Consider the following 17,362-nt stretch of genomic DNA (forward strand, 5'->3'; position numbering starts at 1 on the left):
CATTGCATATATATATAATCAGAAGAAGAGCTGCCATAGATTTTGAAGTGAAATATACCAAATAAATTTATAAACCAAAGAGTTCAGAATGAAGAATAAGTCAATAGAACACTATCAATGAAGGTGGTGATTTTCTCAGTAGAAAACTATATTGGAAATGTCTAATACTAATATCACAAGATAGTATTGCAAGTTCATCAGATTCTGTGGGGGGCTCATTTCACAATAAGTTACAATCAACAATAGTAATGTGTCAAACTCTTACCAGAAACAGTGATTGAGACCTACCAGTTAACCAAGCAAGCAAATATCTCAGTGTCGATTACTTAAATCCCAATCCAATCGTTTGCACTACAAACCCCTCCAAAACAAACGAGACCCACCTCAATTCATCATAAACCGAAGACAAGAAAAGCACCAATTTGTCTCATGAGGCAATAAAAGATTTAAAACATAAAGTAGAATCCATCATCATTTTACCTCAAACCCAATATACTAAAACCAGAGCCAGAGACCAATCAAATGGTCAAGCAAATCACTGCATCATTGCTCTTATTCAGCTACTATACATCCAAAAATCCAATCTTTTACACTACCAACATCGTAAGTATGGACAGCAAAGAGAACCCACTTCGATTCACAAGAAACGCACCAGTTTTGCCTCTCAAGAGGCAATAACATCGAGTGCCTTCTTCTTGAACCGATACCTAGGCCGCCTGGGAATGACCTGGCTAGGGCCAAATCCGAGCTGCCCGTGCCCCTCCATTATCGGCGGGCCGTCGTCGTACACGTAGCCGACGAGGCGGCCGCACGCGTCGCAGAGTATGCGGGTGCGCTTGCGCTGGATCCCCCAGTAGTCGACGGTCTCGAAGAAAGGTCGAATCTTGTCCTCCTTGGCGAATCGAAACTTAGATTCGTCGATCCACGAGAAGGAGAGGGTTCCCTTGTTGCCTGCCTCGAAGTACGTGTCCGGGGGATAGAGGTGGGCCGCGTTTAGATTCAGGTCGGCTCCACAAGCCTTGCACCTATTGGAGAAGGATTCGCGACATTAGTGTGGAAAAGAAGGGGGAGAGTATAATAAAAGGCGCGAGCTTTCAGTTGCTTACCTGTAGATGGAAGCCATGGCGAGAGATGAGAAGAGGAAGGAGAAAGGGATTTCTTGGTCTTTTTAGGAGGATTTGCGTTTCGTTCTTGATCGCCGCAAGCCGTGGAATTGACTGCGAAGGGAGAAGGGAGGAGGGAGAAGAGAAGACGCGTATCGTAGTCAAACGTTGGGCCGGATAAATTGCAAATAACTACCGACATTATCTAGATATTTAGGAAACCCGCCTCAATTGTCAACTAGTAACTATTCGACTCCTCGATTCTCTCAGTTATACTTGTGAATTGGCTCGTTCTTTTTTCTTTTTTTTAACAAACATGTTATAGCTCTCGTTTAAATGAAGCTTATAACAGAATTAATCTCCTGAAGACAAAGTCTATCAGCCACCGAACACAGTTTAGAAATTCCAACATAACAACCAACAAAGTAACATGAATTCTACTATTAGCTAAACAGCTAACAAAACATCTCCTGGACAGATAGATTCCACACTTGGTGTTAAAAACGGCAGAACATTGTAAGGAAATAACACAGCTTCCATCTTTAATAGAAATCGACTGGATTCTCTTCCACATCTCTATGCATAGCCGTTTAGCTCTCTTCACACCGTCAACCTCTTAAATCGCTAAATCTCTTAAAATTTTAAATAATTGTTGAAGATTTTAATACTTCTTTCGAGCCAAATAGACTAATAAAAGATACTCGACCAAATCTTTCACTATTAAATAAGTAAAACATTTGAAAAGAAAACTATTTACTTTTCAAAATATTTTTTACGAGCTAATAAAAGATGACTATTTGAAAATAAGTTCAAAGAACGAGTAGTCGTCCATTCCTACTTTCGAATGAAGGTAAGGTAGTTTTCTGCATTCAGATTAAAATACAGGTGATTACTTCCAAAAAAGAACGAAAAGAAAATAAAATAAAATGGAAATCATCTTCCAACATCCAGATGAATATAGAACCAGGCACAGCGTCTCAATGTCTAATGTATTGCAATTAAATTGGACTGGGCGTTAACCTGAGGTATATTGTTATAAAGCCTTATGCACGAAACTCTTTACAAACATTCTACGAAGTTTTTTGTCTATAAAATGCATGAGGATGCCAAAGTTTTTTACATCAACTATATGTTCTTTCCAAATCATAGCAAGGAAGATTATTACTTATATGTACAACTCTAATTTTGTAAATGATGAATATCCTCAGTTGATGGTACAATCCCCTGGACTGTCAGATGCATCTTCACCGTCGTCATCATTAGATGAACCATCTCTATTGGTGAATTGCAACATAATGTCTACCAAGTCTGGATCAACTGACAGATCCTCACCACCTTGCTCTGAACGTGCTCGTTGTACCAGCATCTGCTCTATCAAGTCTTCTGGCAAACTGAAACGGTAGAAGTTGTTTCTTCTCTTATGAGGCTTCAACTGCGAAGATTGTTTGTGCAATATCATCAATACCAACATCAAAGGCATCAGAGAAATTCTCTTCATCAGGTCAAAACCATTGATATTATGATTTCAAATGGATATGATAAGTTGTAATGACAGTGTACAAAACAACCCTTGTTGACAGCACCATCAATCATCTTTATATCCGTAGTATTATATTAAAAAGAAAGAGCCTTTGCTCATAAAAAGAAAATGAATGATACTTATCAATTGACTGAATTAACTACAGGTATCTTTTGTACACATTGAGCAGAAGAAAAATCAGAAACTCTCTGCCATTATAAACCCTCTAGTTCTATCTCTATTACAATATTAGTTGTAAGATCTTCCTAGCAGAGGTTTTAATTCTATAGTATTGAAATAGATTAAAATTGATTGCTTTTCCCATTAGTAATCTGCTCTAATTGTGGCCAATTAAGATGCAGATACCTAAATGCTTTTGGCATCCTAAAAGTTCAATTAACTACCTCTTAGATACCATAAACAATAAATTTACTGCTTTAATTTGATCCTACTTATAATCCTTCAAGAATTTGAGCATGATAAAGCAATTGAACCCTAAGATAGCAAAAAGACACTACCTCATCAAGTTTTACTGGGGGTGCTGGCTCTGTGGCAGTGGGAGTCCAAATCTTCACATCATTCTCAAGTCCACTGCTTGCAATCATGGTAGCATAAGGGTGAGATTCAATACAATTCACGACATATCTGTCGCCATCTATAGCACGCACGAGCTTTCCATCTCTCTTTCGCCAAATAAACAATCGGCCACAGTCCGATCCATGGGTCACATATTCACAGTTGGGGCCAAAGAAACTCGCACCCTTTACTGTCTCACAATTACGGTGTCCTTTGTATACCTGAGGTCCAGGTGAATTTGCAAGTTCCATAGATGAACTTGGAACAGATTTGGACCCATCTCCAGAAATTTTGGCAGCATTTCGAGATCCACGGACTGGATTGGATCCCAGACCTTGATCCTTAGAGAATAGATAAATAAACTCGTCACTGTAGGATGTCAACAACTCACTCTGGTCCGAGAATGCTAAGCCTGTTATTCCCACATTCTCGTCACCAATAAGATGCGGTGGGCAGAAGCAGTTAACTGGACGACCACAGTCAGTTGATCCATCCAATTTATAGTTGCGGATATCATAAACTCGAGCATATGCATCTGTTCCTGCAACTGCCAAAAAATTGGGTGTCCTTGGATCTAATGCAATAGCATTTAGATGAATGGTGTGATGGTACTCTGATCTCTTTGGGAAAGATTTGCATACGAACAGCTTTGTTGCACCACCAGTTCTCAAGTCAAACTGCATAACAGGAAGTTTATTCAATTTACTAACACTAAATTGAGAAAGCAAAACTCAAGAGACAGGAGTAAACATATCACATGCTGGACAAGACCATCTTCACCGCAGCTGTAAAATATATGAGGGCTTCCAGGCTCAATAGCTAACTTATGAGCCCGTCCGTCATGCTGACCTAGCAATTTAGTCTCCACTCCTCCACCTTCGAGTAAATTGGCATGTCTCACCTGGCGACATGAATGAAAAAGATGTCAGCATAATCCATCAGAATGCATTTTGGAAGATAGTCAGGCTGCTCGTACCTCTCCATCAGCAGCACAAGTAACAAGAGTCCGGTCATCTGTGTATGGCATAAATCGCGCATGGAAAACATTATTCGAGTGGCCTGAGTGAAAGGACATTTTAACAATGCCAGCATCCCAATTCCACAAAATGACCATCCTGTCATCAGACCCTGATACAAGTATATCGCCATCATAATTGAAGCTTAACGTATTCACACAGCCCCTATGCTTGTTTAGCTTTCTTTGGACTCGAAGCCGCAGAACAAGGTCCTGTAGAGTTAAAGTACATTAGAATCACTCAGAACCAAGAAGTTCCAGTAGGCATGGGAAGTAACTCACTAAATCAGTAAAATCTAACAGTTCCAGCCAATATCTTTGTTGTTAGATAATATATAAGAAAAAAATTGCTGATTGAAAACAAGAATGTCCCAGAACTTGTTTATACCAAACTAAGGGATCAGTATATAACTGATGGACAAAGAAAACAACCCAATATCTCATTATTCTTTAAGGAGCACTAATTCCGATGGACCAAATTTAGGTAGAAGAATAACTTATCAATATCATAACCCTGAACTGATGATTGTAGTCACAGTATCGCACCATCTTGCAACCAATCTCTCCATACTTCCCTATGAAGGAATTCGTACAACTTTCATTCTTCCACACATCACAATCGTCTATTGACACAATCAATATTTGAGAAAATGAGGCATAGGATTACGACATTCAAAAGATTTATCTTTTTAGTGTAGGACCTTCTGTTCTTTGAATAGTTGTGCCGCTTACAAAGTCCAAACACCATGGAACATCTAAAATTAATCGAATCAAAGTTTACGAATATTGGAAGAACAAAAGAGTAATAGCTCAGTAGAAATAAATCCCTCGAAATTATTCGCTGTGTATATAGGAAAGAGGGGAAAAAAGGAACAGACCTCAGAAGCCCCAATGCGATGAGCGAAGGACCTCGGGGGAAGACCCCCGACCTCGCGCTGCCACAGCTTGATGATACCATGCGCGAAGCTCCCGTCCCCCCTCTTGTAGGCCCTCTTCATCCCCTCCTCTTCCACTTCTCCTCCCTGCTCACCGTTCGATGGAATGCCTCAGAGAGAGAGAGAGAGAGAGAGAGAGAGAGAGAGGTAGAAGACTAGGATATCTGGAGACTACGCTTTCGTAAAAAATCGAATCCCTGCCTTCCGAACTCGTGTTGAGCGCTGGTTGTTTCATAATTCTACGTGTTTGATCAAAAAAGGAAAAAAGAAAAAAGAAAAAAATTCTACGTGGAGCAAATCCACAGGGCGCCGCAGAGAGCTAATGCTTGCGGATCCTCTGCGGATTGGGTTTGGGTTGTAGGATTTGCTACGATATGATTACGTGGCTTAAATCTTAACTATAATTGTTATTAAATAGGTTAAAGATCGAGGTCGACACTTGACTCAGCTACCCAAAATGGGGGCCGTGTATAAATTTCTTATATGTTTGCACAGGGAATGGCCGACCTTCTTAAAGAGTTTACCTTCCTCGCAAAAGGCTAGAGATTGAGCAACTCAATTGCTGAAGTGCGAAGATGATATAGTTAGACATTATTAAGAATTTTTAGAGCTATTAAAACTATATATTTATTTTAAAAAATAATGGAATAGTCGACTGGGTAGTAAACTAGAGTAAATAATAGTATCCAAATCAATATTCTTATTTTCCTATAGTTTGATACATTTTAAACAATGATAGTTTGATTTTTTTTTTATACATTTATATAAATATAATCTAAATTTTATATATTTGATTATATGTTATGAACCGATCCACAATGATTCTAAAACTTGAATCATAACTTGATAGTCATAGTTAGATGGATGCTACAGTTAGTTCGTGGTACGAAGGGGAAGAAGTTGTTGTGGAAGAGAGTGGTTAGAGATTGGAAAAAGCTAACCAAAGACTTGAATGGTGGAAAAAGGAAGATAGAAGAAGTTAACCAAAGACTTGAATGGTGGAAGAAGGGAGATAGAAGAGGGCGCCAAAGTCAGGAGAGAAGGAGATAGGGCTAAAGATAATTTCAATAACAAGTTATACAATTCTAATTAGGGTTTCCTTTACATATATACCGAAGCTCACCCTAGGGACTCATCAACTAAATTAAATAACTCTAACAAATCCTAACAAATCATCAAAACCACTCTTCCTTATCTTAATCTAGAGAAGTCATGAATAGAAAAGTTATAAATCTCGAGGTTGGCAATCTTATCCAGTTAATTTAATATTATTTGGATATGTGTAGAATATTCAGTGAATATTTTTCGCGGAGTTGAATTTAACTAATTAAATAAAATCTTAACCTATCAAGACTCTAACTAAACTAAATAACCAAATAACCAAATAACCAAATAAGATAATTAGACTCAATCTACTGAGCTCGATCTCTCTTTGACCTGATCTGATCTAACCCGGTTCGCATTATTATACTATAAATTTCATAATAACACACGTTCTTATGGATTAAAAAAATGAATACCTATTGCTTCTAATATTCAGTCCATACTACTGTATTCAGAAGATATAATAATCAACTTCATTATCTCTTTATTATACGTGTCTATGTCTGAATTTATATACAAAAAGAAATACAAATATATTCGATTAATTACGGAATTCTATTAAATTCAACATTAAAAGGGTATGTATATTTACATAAGAGATTCATAACGAGTTCATCTTCTGTTTATTGTGTTTTAAAAATATACACATAAAAATTAATATTAGAATAATGCTATGTATATAATTATTTTATAAATAACTTTAATGTGGTATTATTTTATCCATGGTAATTTACTGGATGAAAAAAAATAAAAAATAAAAAATAAAAATGAATGGACAAGATGATACGCATCATTCACTAAGAAATAGAAGAAAGATAACTTCCTGGATGCCGTTCTTTAAAGCGATGGATAAGATGATCCCAACCGTTGATTTTGTCAAATCTAACAACCATTGAAAATGATGGGGTGCCCTACATGTACTCGAATCCAGTCCCTCACTCGATATAACCGCAACGCCGAGGTTGGGCTGCAGGCTTTTTCGTCTTCCTCGTTCTAGGGCTCCAAGCTTCGATCTCGAATGGTTCGTCTCCTCTTCTCTCCTCTTCCCCTCTACCCTCCATGATCTCACTGACGCTTCCTTTCTTCTTCCTCTTGCAGGCGGATTCTCCACGCAGGAGGTAAAACCCTAGATCTTCTCTTAACCTAATTCGTGATTTGCTTTATATATATATATTTTAGTTCGAGGGTCAGATTTGATAGAGTTTTGCTGCTTTTCGCCTCATTTATTTCGTATTAGGAGTAAGGATCTGCTCAGTTTTGTCCCAGATGGCCTGTCACCCCCAATCCATCAATCTTGGGTTGGAAACAAAGATTTCGTTGTTCTTAGCTTTTCGGTTAGGCTTATCATCACTGCTTTAGGTGCGGATTTCGTGTTGATTTGGGTTATATCAGGAGGAAAGGAAACGAATAAGAAGATGGGAAGGGTTCCTGCTTACTATTATATATCGTCTCCAGTTTCACATTCTAAGTTGTTTCTTTTGGTAGAGAGAAAATTTTGTGAATCTGGATTTGTTTGGGAACGTCCGTTTTCATCTTATATCCTAGTTATTTTTTTGTTGTTCACGATTGGTTACATGAACTTTGCGTGCTCTTCTTTCCTGATTTGCTAGTTAAGTTTGTCAGATTTTTTATAAATATCTTCTTAGTCTTCTCATTTTAGCTAGTCAAGGCCACATTTCTCTTCAGGCATGGTAGCCTTAGGATAATAGGCTTGATTCGTGCTAAGTGACTTGACCGGCTGTGGAAATTGTATAGAGAGGCTTCAATTGCCACATTCAAATCAAGCTTATCTATGCTTCTTTTCTTCTTCAGAAGGCGTTGGAAGTTTTTAATCTACAATTTTGACTCAAAAGGAGCTTGTTTTTCTTTTGCACAGATGTTTTCTTTTGCAGCTACAGAAAATTAATGTCATTTTAGTTAGGTTAAGAATGGCAGTTTTTTTTATTGCTTAAGTTGAACTTCTCTATCTGTAGTGATAGTGGGTAGCTGCAAGCCACGATTTTTGGTTATGGCTTAATTTCCTATGCTTGAACTTTGTTTTTTTATTGGCCGAGTGTTTTTTTCTTTTTTTAAGCCGTATCCATTGGTGCCTGTTTAAGCCTCTTTCTAGGTGCATTCACTAGAGATTATATGTACATCTATGAAGCTTCCATAATTATCTTTGTCTGGCCTTTATTGTTTTTGTGATTTCTCGTATTCTTGCAAATATTACAGGTATTCACAATCCCCTGTTCATGGTAGGGATCGTTCTAGGTCTAGATCCCGCTCGAGGTCGCCAGCCAGAATCAGATCTAGGGTCAGACCACAATCAAGGTCTCCATCACCCATTCCGAGATCACGGTCTCGATCACGATCCAGAAGTCGTGGCAGGTTTGACTCCTATCCTGTCGTTGGTAAATGTAATTGTTATACTATTTTCATAGATTATAATTATTGTTGCATTTTGGATTTCATGGTGACAAATTTTACTTGCGGTTGCAGGCATGGCGCGGTGAATCCTGGTGATACTCTATATGTGACAGGACTGTCAGGCAGAGTTACAGAAAGGGATCTGAAGGATCACTTTTCAAAGGAGGGAAAGGTAAGGTTTTGCTGGATTTCTGCATTGATCTTTAGATGGCATTTAATTTCTTCCTTTCTATAGGTGACTGGATGCTACCTGGTTGTGGAACCTCGTACACGTATCTCTCGAGGTTTTGCATTTGTGACGATGGAGACAGTTGAAGATGCGGATCGATGCATTAAATATCTGAACCAGTCAGTTCTGGAGGGCCGTTACATAACTGTCGAAAAGGTATGACTCCGAGCAAAATAGCCTAGATTTTGGTGGTGCAAGTGCTTATATTTGCTCCATCGTCCTTTTGACTTGAGGGTTTTTATTATATTCAGAAGAAATTTCGTCAGCTATTTGGCAGCAATCAAGATTATGGGATCTTCCATCTCAACTTTAGTCAAACAGCTTGATGAATGGCCAGCCTAACAGTTTTCCTTGCATCACATCAATTTATCATAGCATATCCCGCCCAACTAAACAATCTCAGCATTCACCTTCAACTCTCTCAAGAACTAATCAACGGACAATACCAACTCTTAAACTGGAAATTATGGTACTTAAGTCCTGCATTCATCTAACGATGCTACTACTAGTCATGCCTATGTTGGTACTTGTTTCAAGACTTTCCTTTTCTATATGGTTTATACCCTTTAAGAGTTGTTTTTTAGTGTTTCTTGTGTTTTAATTGTTTTAACTTTTCAATTGTTACTAATTGTTGTACAATTCTTTCACCCTTGTTGCTGTCCCTCATTTGAGGTTAATTTCCGGTATAATATATCAAGAATGAAGGTGCTATCTTTCATTTTCAGTCGAGGAGGAAACGACCAAGAACACCTACACCTGGAAACTACCTTGGATTGAAAAACAGCCGAGATACCAGTGAGTTTTCTGTGATTTTGTTTGTTCCCTACTATTGGCAATCATGTTAAGAGTCTTGTTTTTATTATATTTGTGTTTCCTCCATTTCTTGGCTGCTGATCAGTTTGTTTACTATACATTACTCACTTGGTTGCTTTTTGTAGGAGATCGCCATGACCGTGGCAGGAACCGTGGAGGCTATGGTCGTGATGAATATGGAGGTGGCTACCGTCGGTCCCCAAGGCGTTCACCTTACCGAGGAGGCCGTGATTACTCCCCATATGGAAGCCCAGATAGGGGTTATGGTCGCCGTGCAGATGTGTATGCCAGATAGTTTTGGACATACAGTATTCGCTCCTTAATGTGAGATGGGCATCATCACTCTGAAGACTTGCAGATGGTTTGTGTTGTCTATTATGACTTGTTATTAGATATGGATGTTATCACCACTTGTTCTAGTTAAAAGTTGCTTTATGTAGTCCTAGGGTTGTTATTCTGATAGTTTACCAGAAACTGGTTTGAGAAGTTGGAATTCTTAAGATTGATTACTACTTGTGCTTGAGGACTTGACTTCTATGTTGCAGATTAGCATGTCTTGTATTTTTATTGCATTGAAGTACATCAGTATTAATATCTTTTACCATGTTTGGCTCATTGTGCCTTTTATTCAAGACACTGTAGGAGGATATCCTCTTCTTTTTGTGTACTGCTGACCTGATTATTCTGGTAAGATCAGCAGTAGCATGCTTGGTAGATGTTTTTTCAGACTTAAATGAGATCTGAGTGTTTTCTGCAGCAAAGCAAAATTGTTGGTCGCTGAAGAGCCCAGACACTATGTATCCTCAAGTTGAGCATATCATGGCTCACATTCTGTCTTACCATCGAGCTATTGCATAGAATACACCTGGATTTGGTCAGAAGTCTAGATCTAGTCTAAGATGAGTCTAACCCTTTTCTGCAAAATGTAGCTCTTCTTCTCTCTTTTGTTTCTTTGTATTTGCTGGCTTAGATGGAAGGCATTTTGCAACTTAATTGTATACTTAGCATCTAAATTAAGTGTATATATATATATTTTTATAATCAATACATATGTTATTATAATAAAGTGCATATAATTTTATATAAGATGCACATTAGAGTTATTATAATTAAATTATAAAATCTCTTTTATTTATTATTTAGTGGATTATTCTAATCTTTTGTATAAATTGTACTTATTTTATTATAAAAAAACATGTATTTAATATAAAAAAATAAAAGCATTCCATTTTAAGAATTTAATCCATAATTTTAAAATTCAAGTCTTTTTTCTGTAAATAACTCTAGATTCCCCGCTCTATATCTGTTGAGCTATTTTTATAATGAAAAAAATACATTTATCTTTTTTTTATTTAATCCTAAAACTATACTTACATAGACAATAAGGTACTTTAATCAACCCAACTACATAAATTGTGCGCAATTTAAGAGTCTAATCCTACTATTATTAAAATTTAAAAGCTTTTTCCATAAATTCTCTAAAATATCCTCTCGTCATCTTGGCAATGCGTGAAATATAGATTTTCTAGTCCTCAATATATATATATATATATATATATTCTAGCAAATTAGGTTGCACAAGAGGGCCGATCTGCCAAATTGTGATATGTAGGGTGTTTTCTGTAATTTCCGATAATGTTGTGTACAAATCTTCCTTTCCTGGCAGGCGGGTAAGCTAACGGCAGAATACAAGTAACGCGGGCGGGCAAGGATGCCTCCACCTTTCTCACTGCTCTCTCTCACTACTCCCATCCCGATCCCTTTCTACCCTTCTCGTTCCAACCCCTCTTTCCCTCTCTCCCGCCCGTTCTTTAGACCTCCCCTTTCCTCCTCCTCCTCCCCCCTTTCCACTTCCTCTACCTTCTTCCCCTACTCAATTCCTTATCCCCACCAAAACCCTAATCAGGAACAAGAAACCGTGGACAAAGACGGGGACGACGACGACGACGAAGACGATGATGACGAGGAGGTCGTCATCGGAGATTGCCTCGTCTTTGAAGAAGGCGCCTTCGAGGACGGCGATCCCTTCCTCCGCTCCAACCCTTCCCGAGGATCAGAGAGGCCCGCGAGGCGGAAGGCGGCCAATGCCGTGGCGGAACCCGAGAGTTTGGTCCCGGAGAAGTGGAAGGAGGCGGTGGAGGAGATCAACCTGTCCAAGAAGGATAAGCGCAAGATCGCGTACGAGCTGAGGTTTGGGAGCAAGCTGGAGAGGAGGAAGCCGCCGACGCTGCCGGATATGGAGGAGTACAAGGCGTATAAGGAGATGAAGCTGGCGCAGCTGAATCCCGTGGTTCTCGATGAACCTAAGGAGCTCGCGCCGGAGAAGGAATTGACGGTGGCGGCCCCGCCTGTGTCGGGGATGGAGCCGTTGTCCGGAGGAAGAGTGGCTCCCAAGAACCCTAGGTCGGGATCGGACGGTGGGAGTTTGGAAGATATTACAGAGTTCCTTAATAGTGGAGATTATGTACCGGGGGAGATGGATGATGACAAGAAGCCAAGAAGTAAGTTGTTACTTCAGTTCTTTCATGCAATTTCTTTTTCTTTCTTTTATTTGAATGTTCTTGATTTTTATTTCCTTTTCATGTTTACTGTTGTTAATCTTGAGGAGGCTCTACATGATAAAGCATGCGATTTTGAAAAATCTTTTTGTTTAGGTTAAGAATGTAAGAACCCTTCTGATTGGACCTTGTAGAATTGTTAACTATCTTGATCGTGTTATTGTCTTCTTTCCTCCTGAAGTTTCTTATCACATCAGGGCAGATATGCTTGGAACGGTGAGGAGGAGGCGGATGCTAGTTGTTTTCTTGATAGGCTGGTACTTGAGGATCTGATCATTAAGATTTAAGAATTGAGAGGATGTAACAGTAGAGGCTCTGGCTAGGTTTGATTTTGTCCCTCGACCCAACCTGGCCAATTTACAGATGGGTCAAACTCATCTGAAATATAAATTTGATAAGAAAGTAGTTATATTGGTCGAATGGTAATAGGAGATAAATTGCAGAAATTTCTTCTTCTTTACCTTGTTCTTGTAGTTTGAATTGTCTAAATGGAATGAGGTGCTGGTATTTTTTTTTGAGGCTTCATGTTTAATTTAGATGTTGTCATTTTAAGCTACAAGAATAGAAAACTATTGGTTTCTCAGTATGAGCTTAAATTAGTCCTGATACAAACTGTTTGTTTGTAACTTCTGCTATATGTTGTTTTTGTTGCTGTATTATAGTGTCAAATTGTCAACAGAATCTAGTATTCCATATATTTTAGCCCAATTTAACTGACTATGGATAGTCCATGCTTTATATAGTCGTCCATCATTGTTAACTTTTCTATATTCTTTTTTAAGGCCTACTCCTTTAGCTGCAACTCTGCAAGTGTTCTCAGGAGATATTAAAATTTACTTTATTTCCAGATAAAGTTTTTGTGCTATTCAATGGTTTTTGTAATAGAAAATTTGACTATTAAGGTGGCACTGCATGCTTATTTATTCTGACTTTTGTGAAATCAATAGGTCGCCGTAAGCTTTTCACAGATGAGGAAAAGGTCCTCCTAAACAAACGTATACCTGATCTGGGAGTTGCGACTTCTGTAAGTGTTTTCTTCTCCAACATTTAGAAGTGTTTTTGATTCCATCCATTGTGTTTTTTGATCTTATTTGTTGAAAAACAGCCTTGATAATTCATCTTTGTGTTGGGCTGAAGCAAATTAAAGATCTCTTAGTATGAAAATGCACAATCTGTCTCTGTATAGTCAAAGTTAGGATGTTTAATGGATCTCAATTTGTTGGGACTGTTGACATCCATCAGATTAGTGAATAAAGAGAATCATCAGAGATACTTGGAGAAGCAACCATTCTTCTCACTGTAATTTGACTCTGCAAGTCCTTCTGGCTTTGTAGATGATGTTTACGGAGATGAAGCTCATATGTTCTATGGCACTAGTTTTTTATTTCTAGAATTCCTCTCAAAATGCTTGAATTTATATTTCTTTATTCTTACAGAACAAATGGCTGCCTCTACACACTATAGCTGCATCAGGAGAGTTTTATGTTCTGGACAGACTTTTGAAGCATAATGTTGATATCAATGCTGTTGATAAGGTGTGCTATATTATTTCTTTATTCATCTACCTTTTCTTTTTTAGTTTCCATCTGGATATAGAAAAGTCTTCTATATCAGTGGTTTGGAATCCTTTCATTTCTTTTCTGTTTTTCTCATTTGACTATTAATTTCAAGTAAGTTCATTTACTGATTTTAATTTCCTCCAGGATGGTCTGTCAGCTATTCATAAAGCAATACTTTGTAAGAAGCAGGCCATCGTGAATTATCTATTGAGAAACTCAGCAAATCCATTTGTACGTGATAATGTAAGTAAAGAACTTTGAGTGCTTTTCATATATAAGCTCTTTTGTGCAGTATGCGCACCTGTATCATACTGTTAGAAATTCAACCTTTTCAACCTTTATTTATATTAATTGACTGTCCATTTCCTATTAGTCCTTTATTTGCATCTAAATTGTTCTTTTAGAGGAGACTTTTTGTGGTTTTCATGTGTAACTCTTTTAAAGTGTCACCTATTCACTCATATTGTAACTTGAGTTGCTATATTCTTTATTTTACATATTTCTTGCTATAATCTGCAGTTGTACTTAACTCATTTGTGGTATGTATCGTTTAGATTTTCATTGTTCTCTAATATCAGAATTCATTTATAAACCCAAGATTTTTTTATTTCCAGCTTCATTAATGTGAGGCATGTTAAACTATCTTGATCTTGAGTTCTCTTAACTGGTTTTGATAAGCTAATGATAGTACTTGCTTGCTACAGGATGGGGCTACCTTGATGCATTATGCAGTCCAAACTGCATCCATTGAGACCATAAAGATTCTCTTGCTATATAATGTTGACATCAATCTTTCAGATGATGTACGCCAATGAATTTGATACTGAAGTTCTACTCTTTAATTTACTCTATTTTTCTGACTAATATCTGGATAAAACTCCTTTTCCAGGATGGCTGGACACCATTGCATCTCGCGGTGCAAACACAAAGAACAGATATTGTGAAACTTCTACTAATAAAAGGTGCCAATCGGACAATAAGAAACCATGTAAGTTGCTAATATGGAACCCATTTTTCGTTGCCGCACATTGGTCACCAATGACTCGAGCTAATCTGTTAGATTTCTTGCTAAGCATAATCGTATGAATTTTAATCAATATATATTTTAATGGTAGAATCATAATTATGTGGCAGAAGATACTTCAGATTACATACACACTATCTGATTTTCTTCTAAATGTTGATCTTTACATGTTCTATAAAGGGCTATAAACTTACTATTGGTGTAATATTATATTGTCACCACTCAATTGGGTTCTCTCATTCTGTTTTTCTTGTTGCTTATCCTATTCGTCCTACTTGCTATTTTGGTGCTATGCCATATTTGAATATGAATTCATTTCACATAAATCTATACTTTTAAGTAAATTGTCACCACTTACTAAACAATAAGACACATGCTTGTAGGATGGGTTAACCCCACTTGAAATGTGTCTTCACTTTGGTCGGCATTTGAGAACCTATGAACTTATCAAGTTACTGAAGGGGTTTCCATCGTCAAAACCACCTGTCTGAGATTGTCTATACTCAAGTTTGTCTACACCAGGTGTATGATACTGGTTAGTGCGTTCCTGCACAGGTGAAACTTCTCTTCTGATTCTTTTATTTCTGTTGTAGTAGTTGAATTCTTTATCTGACATAATCAAACTGTGGCAGGTAATGGGCACCTAGTCACCTAGCGGACCTCGGTTTCATGAACAGTTGACTTCTTTTCTCCGCAAGAGGTATGGCAGCGAAACTTCCTGTAGTGCATTTGGGATAGCCATGATGGTATAGATGCTTATGTTTCAAAGGTAATTGTACGATGAGATGTCATCAGTCAACTAAGTTTATGGTGTTGGTACAAGTAGATTTACTGACCATCCATTGCTAATTAACAGACCTTTCCTTTTTGGAGAAAGGATGTACAATAGACTATTTAATTGGCCTTTTAATCCATTCATATATTTAGCTGCCTCATATTTTGTATATTGACACCCGGAATTTAAATCTGCCCTCTCTATTCATTGAATTGAAGTGTACAAAGGGAAAGCATTCTTCATATGTATATTTTCGTGAAACAGACACCGAGAGACTGAAATCAATAAGGATGCCCCACTCCCCAGTAGTACTGGATCCTCAGTGTGCAAGCCCAAGGTTTTGAAACAAATTATATTCAACTACATATGTATATCTTTATCCAAATTGTGGTTGTTATTAGAAGTTAACGGCGATTAGGTTTTCTTGTACTTCTTCCTGCTTTTCTATTTTCTCGGGCAACCTCTAAAGAGAAGGGTACCGGTACCATCGCACAATTGGTTTGTGACAGCGGAAACACACCTCCCCTGTGATTATGTAGGCTGGCTAGTTAATGGAGAACTCGGGATCATGCAAGGAAAATGCATGCACTGCTTGGAATCTAGTATCATTTTCCCGTGACGTATAGGTGCCGTTTCCATATAAAAAGCGTGGGCCCCTGCAGACTTTAGAGGTCAACTTGGAGGGTACATATTGGTATTGTTTAAGCCGGTAGGTCCTACGAGTCCTATCGATCAACTAAAGCACACGAGCAAGCTATAGACTTTTGGTGCATCTTTTATGATTAGACCTATCTGGTTATCAGCATTTAAGCCTTCTAGGTCTTTCTAATCTACCAATGGAAGTGTTTGACGAGGTGTAAGAGGTGTTGGGAGTCCAAAGGATAAGAATCATATTTTTGTGGGTGATGTTTTTTCCTCTATGAATCTTAACGCCTGAACTATTGGCTCGAAAACTATATAATAGTATAACGGATTAATTAATAATACAAGTGGAACAAGGAGTTTGTACCATGAGCCACTCCATCCTTTCTTTACTTAAATTGATTAAATTGATCCCATTGTACTCGACAAACTAGTGAAACCATGCGGGCCACTAATATAGTTTGGTCATTGGGTTCTATAAGTTTACAATAGAGATTATGTGTTCAATTTTCCGTAAAAGTTAGGATTGTTCTTTGATGAATTTTAATTAAAATATTATATGTATATTATTTGGGCTTATTGTAATTTGTTTCAACTATGTGTATGGTACTATGGCGAGCCCTTTTGCCTGATTAGAAAAAACTAATCGAACTTTGGGCTTATGTCACATGTCCATCGTTTGAAGTTCCCTGCATACTGAATTCTGGCTTCCCATGTATCCAGTACTGAATTAATAAGCAGAAATTAGAAAGCAGTTATGATTGAGAAAAATAAAGCTAAGAGTTTCAAAAAAAGAAAAAAAGAAAAGAAATTGTGAACGAATTATGAATTTTCTTTTAAATATAATTAACACAAAATATTAAGAGTTAAAAAAATTACATATTAAATATTATAAATCTAGTAAAATTAATTTCTACAAATAGTATGCAATATGCACATTAGTAGCAATATAGATTATTTAGAAAAAAGCGGGTAAATGATATCCGTATTAATATCTAAAAATATTGGTATCTAAATTTCTTATTCGCATTCGAATTCTTATTCGAGTTTTTTCAGAAATTTATATTCGGGTCGGTCAGGAATTAGTCATATCGGTTTTCA

At 37.5% G+C, this 17,362-nt stretch overlaps 4 protein-coding genes across 5 annotated transcripts; 2 read left to right on the top strand and 2 right to left on the bottom strand.

The window, feature by feature from the left end:
* Positions 1-265: 265 nt before the first annotated feature.
* Positions 266-1,270, bottom strand: LOC140767294 (uncharacterized protein At4g08330, chloroplastic). The gene is made up of 2 exons (XM_073107147.1): positions 1,107-1,270; positions 266-1,025 (listed from the first exon to the last, which is right to left on the bottom strand). The coding sequence occupies exons 1-2, from the start codon at positions 1,121-1,123 to the stop codon at positions 665-667; spliced, it is 378 nt and encodes a 125-aa protein (XP_072963248.1). The 5' UTR covers positions 1,124-1,270; the 3' UTR covers positions 266-664.
* A 901-nt stretch (positions 1,271-2,171) lies between these two features.
* LOC140767083 (uncharacterized) lies at positions 2,172-5,366 on the bottom strand. Its single transcript, XM_073106865.1, has 5 exons — positions 5,092-5,366; positions 4,175-4,426; positions 3,956-4,099; positions 3,141-3,875; positions 2,172-2,535 (listed from the first exon to the last, which is right to left on the bottom strand). Exons 1-5 carry the CDS (start codon positions 5,209-5,211, stop codon positions 2,308-2,310), a joined length of 1,479 nt encoding a protein of 492 aa, XP_072962966.1. The 5' UTR covers positions 5,212-5,366; the 3' UTR covers positions 2,172-2,307.
* Positions 5,367-7,162: 1,796 nt separating this feature from the next.
* On the top strand, positions 7,163-10,307 carry LOC140766771 (uncharacterized RNA-binding protein C25G10.01). The gene is made up of 7 exons (XM_073106411.1): positions 7,163-7,273; positions 7,351-7,370; positions 8,467-8,622; positions 8,734-8,833; positions 8,897-9,046; positions 9,616-9,685; positions 9,829-10,307. Exons 1-7 carry the CDS (start codon positions 7,271-7,273, stop codon positions 9,996-9,998), a joined length of 669 nt encoding a protein of 222 aa, XP_072962512.1. The 5' UTR covers positions 7,163-7,270; the 3' UTR covers positions 9,999-10,307.
* Positions 10,308-11,043: 736 nt separating this feature from the next.
* On the top strand, positions 11,044-15,776 carry LOC140766770 (ankyrin repeat domain-containing protein, chloroplastic). Of its 2 annotated transcripts, none has more exons than XM_073106410.1 (8): positions 11,044-12,204; positions 13,209-13,285; positions 13,698-13,796; positions 13,965-14,063; positions 14,525-14,623; positions 14,710-14,808; positions 15,228-15,379; positions 15,477-15,776. In XM_073106410.1, exons 1-7 carry the CDS (start codon positions 11,415-11,417, stop codon positions 15,333-15,335), a joined length of 1,371 nt encoding a protein of 456 aa, XP_072962511.1. In that variant the 5' UTR covers positions 11,044-11,414; the 3' UTR covers positions 15,336-15,379; positions 15,477-15,776. The 2 variants fall into 2 exon arrangements, 1 of the variants encoding a protein (XP_072962511.1); XR_012105499.1 differs by having other exon boundaries at positions 11,052-12,204; positions 15,228-15,399.
* The last annotated feature ends 1,586 nt before the right edge of the window (positions 15,777-17,362 follow it).

This window comes from Typha angustifolia, chromosome 9, assembly GCF_048772165.1.
Source record: "Typha angustifolia cultivar Huaian chromosome 9, ASM4877216v1, whole genome shotgun sequence".
Taxonomy (NCBI): Eukaryota; Viridiplantae; Streptophyta; class Magnoliopsida; order Poales; family Typhaceae; genus Typha; species Typha angustifolia.

What these genes read in the sequence shown, in the direction of transcription:
- LOC140767083 (XM_073106865.1), bottom strand. Translation starts at nt 5,211, where the DNA reads ATGAAGAGGGCCTACAAGAGGGGGGACGGGAGCTTCGCGCATGGTATC. An exon ending in CTTGTGCTGCTGATGGAGAG is followed by an intron (nt 4,100 to 4,174) that starts GTACGAGCAGCC and finishes TCATGTCGCCAG; the next exon opens with GTGAGACATGCCAATTTACT. An exon ending in CCCCAGTAAAACTTGATGAG is followed by an intron (nt 2,536 to 3,140) that starts GTAGTGTCTTTT and finishes CAATCTTCGCAG; the next exon opens with TTGAAGCCTCATAAGAGAAG.
- LOC140766771 (XM_073106411.1), top strand. An exon ending in GTTACATAACTGTCGAAAAG is followed by an intron (nt 9,047 to 9,615) that starts GTATGACTCCGA and finishes TTTCATTTTCAG; the next exon opens with TCGAGGAGGAAACGACCAAG. An exon ending in GAAAAACAGCCGAGATACCA is followed by an intron (nt 9,686 to 9,828) that starts GTGAGTTTTCTG and finishes TGCTTTTTGTAG; the next exon opens with GAGATCGCCATGACCGTGGC.
- LOC140766770 (XM_073106410.1), top strand. Translation starts at nt 11,415, where the DNA reads ATGCCTCCACCTTTCTCACTGCTCTCTCTCACTACTCCCATCCCGATC. An exon ending in TGATGACAAGAAGCCAAGAA is followed by an intron (nt 12,205 to 13,208) that starts GTAAGTTGTTAC and finishes TGAAATCAATAG; the next exon opens with GTCGCCGTAAGCTTTTCACA. An exon ending in ATCGGACAATAAGAAACCAT is followed by an intron (nt 14,809 to 15,227) that starts GTAAGTTGCTAA and finishes ACATGCTTGTAG; the next exon opens with GATGGGTTAACCCCACTTGA.